This window comes from Tachypleus tridentatus, chromosome 10 (assembly GCF_004210375.1).
Source record: "Tachypleus tridentatus isolate NWPU-2018 chromosome 10, ASM421037v1, whole genome shotgun sequence".
Taxonomy (NCBI): Eukaryota; Metazoa; Arthropoda; class Merostomata; order Xiphosura; family Limulidae; genus Tachypleus; species Tachypleus tridentatus.
The window spans coordinates 47034757-47051400 of record NC_134834.1 but is presented as its reverse complement, the minus strand read 5'-3'; the positions used below and the strand labels follow the sequence as shown (position 1 = coordinate 47051400).

At 32.1% G+C, this 16644-nt stretch overlaps 1 protein-coding gene across 2 annotated transcripts; it reads left to right on the top strand.

The window, feature by feature from the left end:
- The first annotated feature begins 6473 nt into the window (after positions 1–6473).
- Positions 6474–14185, top strand: amrt (TM2 domain-containing protein 2 amaretto). 2 transcript variants are annotated; one of them, XM_076461185.1, is made up of 4 exons: positions 6474–6697; positions 7936–8023; positions 10378–10493; positions 11938–14185. In XM_076461185.1, the coding sequence occupies exons 1-4, from the start codon at positions 6573–6575 to the stop codon at positions 12149–12151; spliced, it is 543 nt and encodes a 180-aa protein (XP_076317300.1). In that variant the 5' UTR covers positions 6474–6572; the 3' UTR covers positions 12152–14185. The 2 variants fall into 2 exon arrangements, with proteins under 2 accessions (XP_076317300.1, XP_076317299.1); XM_076461184.1 differs by lacking the exon at positions 11938–14185 and adding an exon at positions 11220–11541 and having other exon boundaries at positions 6479–6697.
- The last annotated feature ends 2459 nt before the right edge of the window (positions 14186–16644 follow it).

Sequence of the window (16644 nt, the reverse complement as noted above, 5' to 3'; positions counted from 1 at the left end):
GAATTTATGAGATTAACATATCAAGACGATGTATAGAAAAAGGGGAACTATTAGTTAGATAACTAATAGGAAATAACTCAAAGATAATAGGCGCTTCAAGTGTAACTTGGAAAAACATAATGCCAGGAATTGTACACCAAATCCTTTAGAGATGAAGGATGTCGGAAAAGGGGGCCTTTTATAAATGTAGAAAGCATAACTATTACAGTCAAGAATGTAACAGCTGTTAATAAACCAAAGAGACAACACTATAAACTATAAAGATGAGTCTCAGAGTCCAAGATTCAATTTAAATATCCTGGCACAAAAAATACGAGTTTGAGACGAATTATCCAGTGGATCAAGAATAATGCAGAAAATCCTCATGAAAAATGCTCGCTCTGTAAATCTCAAAGATAAAGATATACTGGGAATAGAGGGATTCAGTATAATTACAAGACTGCTTGTTACATTAGAAATGAGATGATACCATTAAATGTAAACCATAGCTGGTACTTTCACAGTCTCTATATTTAAAGTGTTCTATCATCTCCACAATATTCAACATCTGGAAAGTCTACTTTTATAAAGATACTGAAAAGAATAAGGTGTCCTTCTATTGAACTGGTGTCAGTCATACGACTTGTGCTGTGAGTACAATGGTCACAAATGAAACTGCATGGAAAATGTCAACAATATTGTTATCCATTTGCTTGGTCTTCAACCATAGACATATAATAGGAATAAATACGTCGTGATATTGAGGGTTGTTTCACCAAATAGCAATAAGCGTATATTGTTTCTTATCAGCAAGCCGAAACTCTAGCAAGTAAAGTCATTTTTTCAAAATTGGAGGTACTATAAATCTTCACTCAGTTTAGAAACATAACTTTGAATCAACTTTATTTACAGAAGTGTGTTGGATCCCTGGAGTAAAAAAGACTAGAACAACATTTCTGATAGCAAATGTTGTAAAAATAAGACCATGCTATGTTAAAGCAATTAGACATTTATGCGGACGAACATCAGAAAACAGGGAACTGGAATTTCCTACTACTACTTATGAGTTATCAAATAGCAGTATATGAAGCTACAGGCAGCACAACATTATCAGTGATGTATGGGAAAAACTTGAAGCACTATTGGACTTTCCATACTCAATTACAGGGGATATATATGTATATTCACTCAACAGAGTCTTATATAAAATGTGCAAGAAGCTTTAAAAATATCATTGATACCACATGTTATTTTACCTGGGAAAGGCTTAAATCAGCTAATGAGTTAATGAAAAGCCACTACAATGTTAATGCTGATAATACTGGATTCGACTGAAGTGGTATGGCATGGCTGTACAAATCCCACTGCAAGAAAAAATAAACTCTAAATTTAAACAGGTGTTGGGAAGAGTCATATGTTGTACTGAAAATAAACAATGATGAGGCATATGAAATCCAGAAGATCAATTGATCAAAATGTCATCCTCCATAATCATCATTAGAAATATGTAAGTGAGAAAGCAAAAAGCTAAGTAATTTTAAAGAGTGCCAGATTTAAGGTTGTATGGGCCCAGAGGGCAAATAATTTTTGCGAACCCTACATCCCATGTGATTTTACATACAATAAAATTGTCAATGGGTCCTGGGACTGAGTCGTCTCTATCACCTTCATAAACACGTCACTGATTTTGAACAAGCATCTGCCAGTGAAAAATCAACGTACCAAAGATCCCAGGGTTCCTGTCTGAACAACTTCCAGAGGATCACAAAGGGTGCAGTTGCTAGTGAATTCGCTCGGCAACCTACCTATCTAGGGAGAACTTTCCAAATGACGATAATGGACAAGAATCCACCCAATTTGCACACCACAATTCTTATTAAACAAAACCGTGAAATATACTTGGTAAATGGACATTTTAGTGTACTGTTTTATTTGTGTATTAGGATTATTCAAGAGACTTCACAATTCAAGAATTAGCAGTCTTAAAAGCCATATATTTAATATTTAGGCTCAGATCTCTGTGGATAGAATTTCTGTTTGAACATTATTTGAAAATTAGGCCTACAAGTGAAAGTAGCCTATAGCAAATGTTAAAGAAGAAATAAACTAGTTTATTAATGTTACATGAACTGCATTTGATATTATTTTATTAAAATGATACAAAACAGCCCATTCAATGATAGGACAGATTACAACAATAGTGCAATTTTTGTTCTCGAGGTTCAAACTACCACGTAAGTATTTCTGTTTTGAATTCTAAGAAAGTAGCCTATTCAAAAAGGTGATACAGAAACGTGTACAAACAAGTTTAAAATACTTTGGTTTTATATGTAGAACTATAGTTAAGCTAGTAACGTAAGAATTATCTCTCTCTCTCTTGTATAGGTATTTGGGTGTTGATGTTTATCTACCAAAGAGGGTCAGGTTTCGTTAACCTCTTCCTCCTTCCTTGAAATTTTGGTTTTACAACTGTCAAGTGTATTTATATATGGTGCACGAGGGCTAGGGTAACGCGCACTTACTCAGGCCCCTCTCAGGGCAATGTCCATGCACAATCTAGATACACATCTGGTGCAAATAAATAATTTTTCTTATAGTTCCATAGATTATTTGCACTTTCATTAGTTAGATATTAACTATAAAACGTTTACATAAAAAAAAACCTTTCAATGTTTAGTAATTAATCCCTAAACTAATGTGGAGTCAACTTTATACGTGGCTTTTTATTTACTTAGAATATGGCCCGGCATGGCCAAGCGTGTTCAGGCGTGCGACTCATAATCTGAGGATCTCGGGTTCGCATCCCCGTCGCGCCAAACATGCTCGCCCTCCCAGCCGTGGGGGCGTTATAATGTGACGGTCAATCCCACTATTCGTTGGTAAAAGAGTAGCCCAAGAGTAGGCGGTGGGTGGTGATGACTAGCTGCCTTCCCTCTAGTCTTATACTGCTAAATTAGGGACGGCTAGCACAGATAGCTCTCTTGTAGCTTTGTGCGAAATTAAAAACAAACAAACAAATTTATTTAGAAAATATATATTCACTGGGAAAAGGTGCTTAGGTCTATCCTCATCATGTAGACAGTACCTATTAAGTTCACTTACTAGTTCATTTTTCTCCAATTTTTGTCAAAATAGTTTATTGTGCTATGTAGGAGTCTATCTGCTATTGTTTCCATGTGTGAGTATTTATGCATGAATTCGGTTGATGTTGTTCTGGGTACTTTATAAGCTGTTATGAGTAGTGTATTTTGTATTGTTTGTAGTTTTGTTTGAAGTAGTTTTTTGCTTACTTTTATCCATGTAGGGGCTGTATAGTCAATGAAGGGTCTAATGTATGTTTTACATATTTTTATAATGTTGTCTGCCGTAGCTCCACTGTTTTTGCCAGTTAGACTCCTAGCAAAGTTTGTTCTTTGCCAAATTTTTGTTATAATATTATTTATGTGGTTTACCCACGTTAGTTCTGAGTCGAATGTAAGTCCTAAAAATTTTGCAGATGTAGCAGTTTGAAGTAGTTCTCTATTCATATAGATCTGTGGTTGTGCTTTTTATGTTTAGTTAACTTGGTGAATATTACTAGTTGTGTTTATTTTGATTCTATATTTTTGGCAATATTCACTTATTCTATTTAATTGTGGTTGCATGTTTGTGTTCGCTATTGCTGGTGTTGGTGCACTTTTCCAGATTGCTACATCGTTTACGAACTGTGAAGAGCAGGGGCGTAGATTGTTTACACCTGATGGGGGATGATTTTTACAACCACTTATTTGTACTGTTCAATTTGCAAATTGGTAATCTGATTACGTGAACCTGAAAGCTGTAAACATGCAGTCACAGAGAAATCTTGTTGCTACTATACTTGCATATATACTTAGGCCTACTGACTGATACTTACGAACTATCGCTTAGATCGAAAAGCTCACAAGCACGCCTATATTACAGATGTACATTTCGGCTACTAAAAAAGCCTACATCTAGTCATAATTATGTAATTCGATTGATAAGAACACGAGAATCACGAGAATAAACACACACTTTGTAGGCCTGTGATGCAATAAAACAATTCAACAGACCAAACTGGGGGGGGATGATTGTATGTACCATACCCCCCACCTAAAATGAAGGGGGATGTATCCCCATCCCCCCAGGATCTACGCCCCTGGTGAAGAGTATCCATTATTTGGATCTTTTAGAGGCATATTATTCACGTACATGATGAATAGGATAGGGCTAACCAATCCTCCTTGAGGGACACCAGCTTCTGAAATGAAGCTCTCAGAGAGAGTTCCTTCAACATTTACTCTACATGATCTGTTTTCCGGAAAGTTTGCCAGCCAGTGAATAGTTCCCCGCTGTAGTCCCATTTCTTGCATTCGGAACCGGAGACCATTATGCCATACAGTGTCAAATGCTTTTTCAATATCGAGAAAACAAGCGACAGTGCATTCTCGTTTATTAAAACCATCAACAATTGTTTCAATTAATCTGACTAAGTGGTATGAATTTTCTGAAACCATTTTGTTCTTCTGGTAATTTTGACGTTGTCTCCAGAAATGTGAAGGGTCTGTTGCTGATTATTCTCTCAAGAATTTTGCATACACAGCTGGTTAGGCTGATTGGTCAGTAGCTATTTGGGTTGTTGGCTGGCTTTCCTTCTTTATGGAACATTAATACATTTGCATGCTTCTAAGAAACCGGAATATATCCAAAGTATAATGATAAATTAAAAATTGCCGTGAGATGTTAAAATAATTTCGGAGTGCCTTTTTTAAGAAGAATGGCTTGTATATCATCTTCTCCTGGTGATTTATTTTTGGTGTTTGTTATTGCTTCTATGAGTTCTTGTGCTGAAATTGTGTATGTTTAATCGTTTGTGTTGTTGATTTGAGTTATTTAAATCTACTGGGAAGAGTGGTTTGAATAGTTCAGTGTTATACATTATAAAGTTATTTGCTTTGTTATAGAAGTAAGTATTCATGTCTTGGTCGTTGTGTGTTCGTAGGAATTGTGAGTTTGTGTTGTTTGTTTTTGAGTTTCGCGCAAAACTACAAGAGAGTTATCTGCACTAGCCGTCTCTAATTTAGCAGTGTAAGACTAGAGGGAAGGCAGCTGATCATCACCATCCACTGCCAACTCTTGGGCTACTCTTTCACCAACGAATAATGGGGATTGACCGTAAAATTATAACGCTCCCAAGGCTGAAAGGACAAGCATGTTTGATGTAACAGGGATTCGAACCCGTAACCTTTAGATTACGAGCCGAGTTCCTTAACCATCTGGCCATGCTGGATTGTGAGAAAATGCACTTAAGCTTCAATTCAACTGTAAAATTATTATTTAGTTCTTGATTCCGTCTGCAACTCCGGCTACCCGATAGCAGTCGTTTAGTTTAGAAATAAGGTAATTAAATAAAAATTAATTGAATACACACGGTTTTAAAAATAAAAACTTCTTTTATTCGTTTATTCTTCTTCGCTACTTGTTTTTCTTTCCTTTTTGACTTTTTCTTTGATTAACTATCCTGAACTTGCATGCATTCTGCAGATACTTTTATTACCTGTGCCTGAATACAAGAGACGCATTAAAAAGTAAAATGTTCTCCTGTGACTAAAAATTATCAAAACACATTTTATTTTGGGCATGCTTCTTTTTCTGTGGAATCTTTGATGCAGTAAAATTTGTAATTCGTGTTATCATAAAAGGTGACTTTCTGAGACCATATAAAATTTATGGGGAGATGAAGAAGCTATTGTATAAGTGAGGACTCGATTCCAGAATGTGTCAAGATCTAAAAAGAACATTTATGAATTTGAAGCTTCCACCATCTATGATAAGAATGACATCAATGTTATTGATAAAATACGCTTTTGAGACTAAGAGGTTGATGGATGCGAAGCATTTCAGGACATAATTCGTGTATAGGGTTATGGTTGAACTATGTAACTAAGGGTTGTGTAAAACTGCATCTATGTTTTCATTTAAGTAGAAATTTGAATTATTTTCAATATTCTCACTCTTGTTTGTCATCTTTCTCCCTTTTCTTTCTTTTTTGCGTCTCTTGCCTTCGGCATTTGATCCTACCCTGATGAGAGGTGCAATCATTTGAGTACATTTTACCCTTCCTACATTGTTGTTCGTGTTTTAGTTTTATTTGTGATTCTTTTACATGTGAAGTTTTGCTCTCCGCTTTATTGATAAAAAATTTGTTGATACATAAAAATATTAGGTTACTATCTAGAAATGGTGCTGAGAGTGAGTAGAAAATAAAAGGAAACTATATATTTATTGAAGTAAAAGTACAACAAGACAGTGATTGTTCTCCTACGAATAAAGTAGTTATGAGACACTATAATGAATAATATTTTTCAAAGTTGAAGACAATTTTTGTATAAATTTAAATTACATTATTTATATGTTTTATTATAATAGAAGAAGGTATTAAACGTGATCAAATTAAATTTAATTAGTTTATTCATTAAAAGACAAAAAAACTATTTTCACATGTAATCGCAGTGGCGCTACCGAATGTACATAGTCTGGTTAAGTTGTAAATTTAGATTGTATTATAAGTATATGGAGAGTTCAACTTTCAAATGAATTGCTATTACGTTGGAATAGGATTAATTTATTTTGTCTTATCGAAAGAAAGAGAGTATGTTGTTGTGTCAGGAGAAGAGGAGTATTTACCACACACCCCAAAGGTTCCATGTGAAAACTTGTGAGCATTAATTTGCATAAGATTATAACTTCACGAGAAATCTTCAGAAGTTACACAATCGTACTATTGTTTATCGATTCCTTAAACAATCATGATTCTGTTTTGTCGAGATAATATAATCTAAAAATAGATTTTTAACAAACTTCTATAAAATAACCTTTTAATTTAATTCTCGGAAACATTCTAGCAACACTCTTCCTTTGAATCCTATTTAATAATAACATACTTTCTTAAATATGGAGACGAAGTCTCCAAGTGATGATTAATTATAGTGATTTGTGTTTAGAGACAATTACATTTTCACTTGCAATCATTATATATGTGTGTACATGCTAAAATTATATTAGGCTTACTATGAGCAACAAAGCACTGTTTTGATGGCTTGGGTGACTTATCCACTACTATGTCAAACTCCTTTTGTTAAATTATGTCATTACATAACATTTAAGGAGAACGAAAGCCCTGTTAGTTCATTAAGGCTGTCTTGCTCACTAAAATATACTATATATATATATAAACACAAAACCAACATTTATCTTTTAAACATTTATAAGACCTTCCTTTAAGCTGTCTTAAAATTACTGTATCCATCACATCTGTAGGGCAATACATTTCAAAGACTAATCACCCTGTTTGAAAAGTAAAATGATCTTAGCTGAAGATTGTATGTAGCCCTGCCAAAATTTATATTTGTGTCTCCTTGTCCCCATTTTTGCTGTTTTGTAAAAAAAAAATTGCCATTAGTTTCATTAACAATGTTAAACACCACAATCAAGCTTCCACTAACTTTTCTTTTTTTCAAAATAAAACTTTTTTGGAGATCTTGTACTTTACTCATGTGGCAACTTTTCCAACCCATGTGTTATCCTAGTAGTTCTTTGAACCTTTTCAACAGTTGTATTTATCTTATAATAACCTTCTATTTTCTTCTGTTCAACCATTTTTCAATCCAACAAGCCAACTGTTAAACAGATAATGCAAATTATGATAACTATATTTTTTTCTTTGTGAAATAATCAAAGCTCATTTGCTAAATATTTGTTTAACTTTAAAGAATATAAATAGTAGTATAATTCATTTTATAAAATTTTTCTCTGAAAAACTAGTGTATCATGTAGAATTTAAAGTAGTCAGCTCTGGAATTTTCTGTATTTTATGACTAGAAACCATTGATTCATCAATTCTAGAATATATAGATCTATCTGTGTTTTTTTTTTTTTTGTATGTATGTTTTTCAGGCCCCTTGAATTCTTAAATTGTGATGAGCCATTAGATTTAGAAGGAAACATGACTGCTAAGGAAGTGCTGGGCTATGGGTGCACAAAAGTGAGTATATTAAATATATGTATCTGAACTGTTTAATTGCTGTGATGTAGGCATTTGTAATTGTTAATGGTAAACTGATAATGTTCCCACAATGCTAATGTGATTTGAATATAACACCTTGCTGACTAGATTTAAGTCTCTTAAGAAGTGAAAGTTTCCATTTTTGTACTCTTGGCATATCTTTAAGTACCAGTCAGTGTAAACAACTGCAGTGCAATAATTCTATTTGAACATCCATTCTGTAACTATAAATATGTGTTATAGTTTGTGTTGCATGTACATGTATAAATGATATCACATTGCAGAATTTGTAGTTGATATACATACTTATGTGATTGTTGTTATATTCATTCCATATTTTTATCTGTACAAATTTTTTTTGTATGAAATGTTCAAGAGACAAAAAACAGGATTTTTTTTTTCTTCCATTTGTTAAATAAAAGTAAATTGTGGACAATGGGATTGTCTTAACAGGTTGTAAGGAACCAGTTAAGTGTTGTTATTCCAATCTTCTTTTCAAAAGCCTAAGGCTAAGTTAAGCTATAATGCCATAGTAAGTATTCATATAAGAAAGACTGACATTATTCTTATATAAAGTATGTGGTGTTTATTGTTGATATGTTCTTTACAGAGAGGTATATAGTCTTTTAACTCTTTCTCTGCTCAGTTAATTTTCTGGCTGACTTCCAAAAAGTGTTAATACCCATCAACAAATACAAGTATAAATTTGATGCTTTGTACTACTTTTTTAATATTGAAAGAAGCTGTATTTTCTATATCTGATAGTGATATTCCTTGAAAACCATATTGGATAGTGAAAAATAGTGATTTAAATAAAAAAAATGAGGAAAATTAGAAGAAATGTGTTCTTCAGTTAATGGCATAAATATAGGAAAAATTAATCAATAAGAGGCCAAAATTATTACAAAATATAAAACAAGTTACTGATATAACAGTATCCAAGATATAAAGCTATTTTAATATATATATTCTATGTGTTCCTGCAAAGTCGGTAATTTGCATTGAGGCATATAAATATCCAGCTTTGATGGCGTATAACACAGATGGCATCATGCACATAGGTTTGGTTATTGTTTCAAGTACAAGGTATATTTCTACATGTTGCAGTAAAAGGAAACATTTTAGTAGCCATGAGGTAAATCCAAATCACAGTCAGTGGGTATAAATGTTTATTCAGAACTATGTAAGAAAAGGATTGAACTTATGATATCCATGTATTTTGAGCTGAAACATTGAAAGATAAAGAGTAAAAGGAATAGAGTAGCTGTCAACATAACACTGTATAGGCTATGCATCACTTTGTGGAATGCCAGTGTTATAAGTACAACTAATGAGATGTCCACATTAATTTATATAGTGATTTCCTATTGTCACATGCATGAGAATCATCACAATGTCAATATCTTAGGAGATGTTTAATGCAACATGATAATCCTTTGCCTTGTATTACTTGGCACAGAGTCTGCTTTAATTGAGAGACCTGCCTCATTCCACCTAATAACCCATAGTTAGTATCCTCTTAATTCATTTTTTATTCATCCTCTCAAGGACAGTTTGTGCGAGCATTACCTCTATATAACTGACATTTAAAAAACAACTGCTTGTTAATGACATCATAACACAATGCCAGTATTTTGCTAAATTGATATGATGAAGATTATAGAATGATGGAGGAAATTAATTGTATTCAATTACTACTGTGTTGATAAATGATGTATTGTTGTTGATTGTACATGTACTCTGTTAAGAATGTCCCATGGAAAATTGACATACAATATTATTTGTTTTTAATCATTAATGGTTGATTAGCTAGTCAATTATTTAAAAAAAAAAAACCTTTCCAAGTTTTAAGGTTTTTAGAAAAGTGTTTCAGAAGTGATTTTCTTCAGTTCATATCTTAGAATGTTTAGGCAAAATGACCTTTTAAAGAAATAAAAATTTTATCAAACCTCACGCTTATCATTATATTTCAAAACAGTGAATATGAATAATTTGCATTTTGAGTACCTGGATGCATAATAAATATTACATAATTTCTATCTATAGCAACTTTAATTTAGTAGCCATAGGTACATGTATTTCTTACTCTAATTTTAAAATATATTAGAGAGTATTTTTGTGTTTCGTCTGTGTTAAAACCTTTTATTTGGTTTGTGTAGAAACATGAATGTAAATGGTTTGTTCCTAATTGGGTTACCAGTATAAAACTAATTTTGCATTACCACTTGCTATAATAGAGAACAAAAACTTAGGTTATAATTTTTTTTTTTTCTCATATCATTGCTTTGAAATAAGAAACAAATTTACTTAATGGCTCTTATTTCTTTCAATAGTTTGGTGGTCAGCGTTTTGAAGATGTTGAGCAAACTCGAGTAAATTGTACAGTTCTTCATGGGATAGAATGTTATGGGAACAAATCATTTTTAAAAGGTGGTTTTCCATGTGTCAGGTAAAAGAGGCATCTAATGAATGTTTCACAACTTAATGACAATGGGATAATTTTTGGAATATGCTCTTTTTATTGATCCTCTGATTAGTGAAAAAATTCTTTTACTTAAGCAACCATGGTTCGGAGTAACAACAGGGATAATAAAGTAATTGTTTATTAAATATTAAAATGTCAGTTTGCTTAGACTTTTGCTGTGGTAAAAAACATTATGGCTCTAATTGTACAGGCAGTGAATTTGTGTGTAGTGTTTTACACAAATGAACAAAGACAGTATTTGCTGTTTTATAAAATAAAACGTTTATACAAAAGTTGTGCAAGAATGTGAGGAGACAAAATTTAGTAATTGAAATCTAGAGTAAAGCTAAGCATTTTTAGTTATTTCTTAAAAGAACATTATACTGAGAATTATTTTTGAATTTCCAGAACTAATAATTCACACAGATGTCTCCATATAAAAGTAATTTTCTAAAGAAGTTACATTATCTGTAGGAAAAAGCTCATTTGAAGTTTGAAACAATTTCATACATAAGTATTATTCACAATGCAATAAAACAAACCATATAAAAGGTGTGTGAACTTGATGCACTATGGCATCCAATTAATGTGCTTTACAGATGTAACTTGTGAGAAAATATTTTGTATACATATAATGAACAGTTTAATACATATTGACTTATTTATAGTTCCATGGTAATTGTGCATATTAATTTTGGCTTTCATTTACAGTTGTAAAAATGAAATTCAGGAAGGATATGATCCAGCAATAAAGATGCCTTTTTTCTTACCTGGAGAAATTTGTGTGTGTGTGTGTGTAAAACACACACACACACACACACACACACACACACACACAAGAAGTAATGTTAATAGTACGTACTTGTCTCCAGTGATTTTGCTTTTTTGGTGTTTCATTAGACACCATAGACATTTGAAAAATAAATCAAAGTTGAGTCTTACTACACCAGTTTGTTTTGTGAGTTACTAACATTTTACATATAAAAAGTAGTGATAATTTGTTTATATTGGTATTTTATTAGGTCTAACTTGTACTGTGAAGGTAATTGATAAAAAATAAAATCTTTGAAGTTAATAAACCCATAATGATAATGGGCATTTATTTTTGAAATTTTGAGTAAAAGTTGATTCAAAAATACAATCAGCTAAGTTGGGGTACTTTATCAGTAATAAATTTTTTACTAATTTATCTATTGGTTATAATAAAAAAGAATTATTCATGGTGATTGTAAAGAAAACCTTATATTTAAAATGATTATATCTTGAATATTTTTTATTAGAATATTGAAAAATAAAAATTTTACTGGGAAATGTTAGACATGGCATATGGTGTTAACGTCAATAGTTATAGACGTGTATGCTTTATTTTCACATAAAGATCTTTGTAATCAAGTTTAGCAGTGACTACATAAAGATTGTTTTTCTTCAGGTACACAGGACACTACTTTACAACAACTCTACTGTATTCAGTGTTGCTAGGATTTCTTGGAATGGATCGATTTTGTCTTGGACACACTGGCACTGCAGTAGGAAAGCTGTTAACTTTAGGAGGGATAGGCATTTGGTGGATTGTTGATATTGTTTTGTTGGTTACAGGAAATCTAATGCCAGAAGATGGAAGTAATTGGATGCCTTATGTGTAATTTTTTTATATTAAAATGAAAATTGAGTGCTGCATTAATACTTCTTTATGAACTATATACAATCATGATGAACAAATTGTAATTTAAGATCACTGCAATGAAATGAGTAGCACTACTCTACATGACATCATACTGAAAAGTTGCTAAATAATTTTTCATTTTGTAGATGAAAAGTGTGAAGCTATATTTTGCTTAGGATTTGAACTTTGATAGCTTGAATTTAGAGACTTCTGATGTCAGAACACTGGTGTAAGTCATAAGTTCGGATTATCACCCTGAATATGGTGTATTCCTTAATGTTGTATTTGTTAAGGATTTATATATGTTTAAATGATCTGTTTATTATTCACAATTTCGGTATAACTTCACATAGTTCTTAATATGATACTGAAAAATATAATAAAATGTGATTTTTCTTCTTTACACTAAACTGTGTGATTTCAAAGTTTGTAAAATAAATCATATAAATCTTTTCATGCCGGTACTTGAAACTTTGCTAAGTAATTGAAATTACCTTCTATTAAGTTTAAGACTTTGAAAATTCACTACCAAAGTTGTCTAAAAGTGCTTTAAAATGGTAAACATCTAATAAAAGTAAATAGTTGAGTTGCACAACCAGTCAATCCACATCATGAAAACAATTTCAACCTGTCATTAAGCAGTCACTCATGAAATCAAAGTCTGTAAAGAAACACCCCTCAATTTATCTCTGCATGTTGGATTCACATGATCAGTGTTAACTGGGCAATCGAGAAAGTATCCACAGTGATGTCAGAAATTAAAGCTGTTATTAATGTTCAAGTTTTACCTCAGTACTTTTACATAACAAACCTTTCAAAATTAAAGGATTAGGTAAATATTACATGATAAAGCCTTCAATAAAGCTTTGAAATTTTCAGGACATTTTAATCACTTTTACCAAAACATAATTAACTTTAATGCCTGATTGCTATGACAATTACCAGTGTGAAACTATATTTTCCAATAAGAAAATAAATATGAAAAGCCTATTTTTAATTCCCTTCCTCATAGTGATGTGTGAAAACTAAGAATGCTTGTTACTATACAAATAAATTAGATAATTCAGTCAAATAACAAATGTTTAATAAATATAAAGTTAAATTGAAAGGATCACTTTTTGTTTACAAGGTTTATGTTTTGACAGAAGCTACAAACAAAAAGTTTAGATTCAAAATGATTTAAAATTTCAAGGTCTTTAAATTTGTTTTTTTAATGTTATCTGGGTAATTTCCCATCAGGAAAAGCTGGGATTTTACTTTAAAGAAAACTGCCTTTCATTAATGTTACTAACAGAATCGGAAAACGTTTATTTCTAGGTATGCCCCTCAGTAGTACAGTGGTATGTCTCCTGACTCGCACTGTTAAAAACCAGGTTTTGAAACCTATGGTGGGCAGATCACAGATAGCCCATTGTGTAGCTTTATGCTTAATTCCAAACAAACCAAACCAATTTATGGGTGTTGGATATCGTTGTAAATACATGTAACTATGTATTCAATATTGATCAGTATAATGCAAACTAGTCTGTTAAGTCAAGTAAGTATGGTATAATTGTTGCACTTAGGCTGCAAGTTATAATTTCTTACATTCTATTAAATGGTTATAAAATGCAGATTTCATTATAAACTCAGTCTGACAATGTAGAGTTGACAGACAGTCTGCTTTTTTCAGCAATTAAATTTTGGTGTTCTGAATATAGTTTATGTGAAACAATAAAAATTGTACACTCTTACTTTTCAAGTGTAAATAATATGAACTGAGGCTTGTTCTGAGAAGATAAGTAACTGTAGATATGATACTGGAATGTTGTTGCAAATACTTTAACAAAGTACGACACATGTACATGTTTGTCAGTATCTTTCGATTCCTAAATGTTTTCTTATACTTAGTCTACTGTAATATAAATACTTTTTTGTGAATTTTTATGTAAGTTATCTATCTGTATATGTCTGTAAATAAATACATTTGTGTATGAGATTCAACTTGATTAAAAAGACAAATGAATCTAAAAAATGAACCCAAAGCCTTTTAATATTAGACACAAAATTGTTTTTGAAATAGTCAAAATGGGATTCACATCCTCAACAATTTCTTTTGCTATAGTTTATGAAAATTGTTTTGTATTTCTTTACTTTAACCCTTTCACCTTATTAATATTTATGATAGTATTTCTCCATTCAATGCCATTTCTTCATCAGAAAATGTGGTAAATTAGCAGTATATTGCACTGTATTATAGTATATAATGCACACTTATATTTGCATATCTTGTTACTATGGTGTCAATAACTTACCTAAAATATGGTAAAGGCAGAAACATACGGCAGTCATTTTATCTCTGTGAGTGGGTGCTTTTGGTTATCTGCAAGCTGGGATCCCAATTGAAGGATTGTTTATTATATATACCCTTCATGCTTTTAGACATAAACACAGCTGGTATTTGGCAGTTGATTCAAGTACATGAAAGATTGTCACTTTCCAATATAGAGGGAAAAGTTTTTAAAGGGTATGGAGAAAAGTTGTGATGGAAGGGTTACTTTATTAGTCTAAAGTCATCATTATGAATTTTACATTTTTATGATAAGAAAGTTATGTCAAAATGTTGGGAAATTCAGTCATTTTAATTAGAGTGTAAGGTGGTTATTTATTTTAATGTGTATTACTCAGTCATCTGTTTTTTGACAAAAGTAATACATTTCTTCAGATTTGTAAATGTCAAATATTTGCAAGACTGAATGGATATTGTTTTATAAATATACACCATTATTATGCAGGTTGTTAAATAACTTGAAAGAAAATTAATTAAATGACATTTGGCAATTGTATAGATCTATAAATTCCATGAACAATATCTTACATTCAAATTTTCTGTTACTAACACAGTTTATTGTCAGTTATTTTACTATTCTTCATGGTATTAATCACGTAAGAAATTTCTACTGAACTTTGTATCAATTTTCAGTGATTGGCAAAAGAAAGTGTTGTCAGTATACCTTTAGTCTTCAGTCCTTAAAACAGTTTCAGAAAATTTCTTAAGTTTAGTGTCTTGATACATGTATCAACTACACTTATCATGTGTGTTTATACCAAAAATATATAACAATCTCACTTTACTTTTAGATGAACAAATTTCAATACTGTACACATCAACAGTAGAAGCATACCTGCATACATTGTATATTTCAACATTATGTGTTGGATAACTAAAAAAACAAATATATATCTTTCTTTTTTGCACAATCTTGCTTTTATCATAAAGGTTGGTGTCATCCTTCAAAATGCTATTTTTCTGAAATTAGTTTCCCATGTTATTTTCACTGCATTACTGTTGTCAAATTTTGAAGACATGGTCTCTTACAGCTCCCCTTTCATTTTATTATACTTGTGATGAACTCCCTCTGTAAGATCTTAGAGAGGATGATTAATCCTTGTCTTTAGTCAAACAGTTTCCTCTCACCACCTGATTTGACTTGAAATATCAATCAGGAAAGCCTTTCTCAAGTAACAACATCTTGTTTCTGTTTTGTTTTTTATCTTGAGAAAACTTATGATACTACGTCTCCAGGTATAGGATTTTGGGAGACCTCCACTCTTATGGGTTGCATGGTCATTTGCCCATTGTTATCTCAAATTTTTTAATGGACTGGTGATTCCAAGTTCACGTGGGTTTCATACTTTTCTGTTCTTTCCAACAACAACTTGGAGTCTCTCAGGGCTGTTTCTTGAGTGTCACACTTTTCATTATAAAGATTAATGTCATTACTGGACATCTCCCCCATACAGTTGCAAATGGACTCTATGTCAATGACTTCTACATCTGATGTCTGTCGTCAGGTATGAGGTTTATTGAGCAGCAGCTACAGACTGCCCTTCATTGTTTACTGAAGTGGATCACAACTCTCTCTAAAACTGTCTGTATGTACTTTTGTCATCAATGAGGTATTCACCCTGATCTTGAGCTCCATCTCAGTGAAGTTGTGCTTCCTGTGGCCCCCGAGGCAAAGTTCTTGGGACTTATATTTGACAGTAAGTTGACCTTTATTCCACATATCAAGCATTTACGTGCAAGTGTACAAAGACACTGAACATTTTTCAGTGTCCTCTCTTTAACATTTGCAACATCACGTCCTCTTACCACAATCTAGGCAGGATATGTGAATTGTAAGGTACAGCCTTATATTCCTGACCCTGTTAGATGTTTTCATTGTCAATGATTTGGTCATTCGAAAACATTTTGCCGTGGTTGCTTGACATGTGCTCGTTGTACTGGTAAGGACCATGATACTTTTGAATGCCAACAAGAACCACATTGTATTAACTGTAATGACCAAATCCTTCCTATGAACTGTCTTTAGACATTATACTTCTATTCTTGCCCTAAATGAGTAGAATAGAAGTACAATGTCTAAAGACAGTTCATAATATTACTTACCCAGAGGCTCGGAAATTACTATTCCCAATTCCATCTTGGAC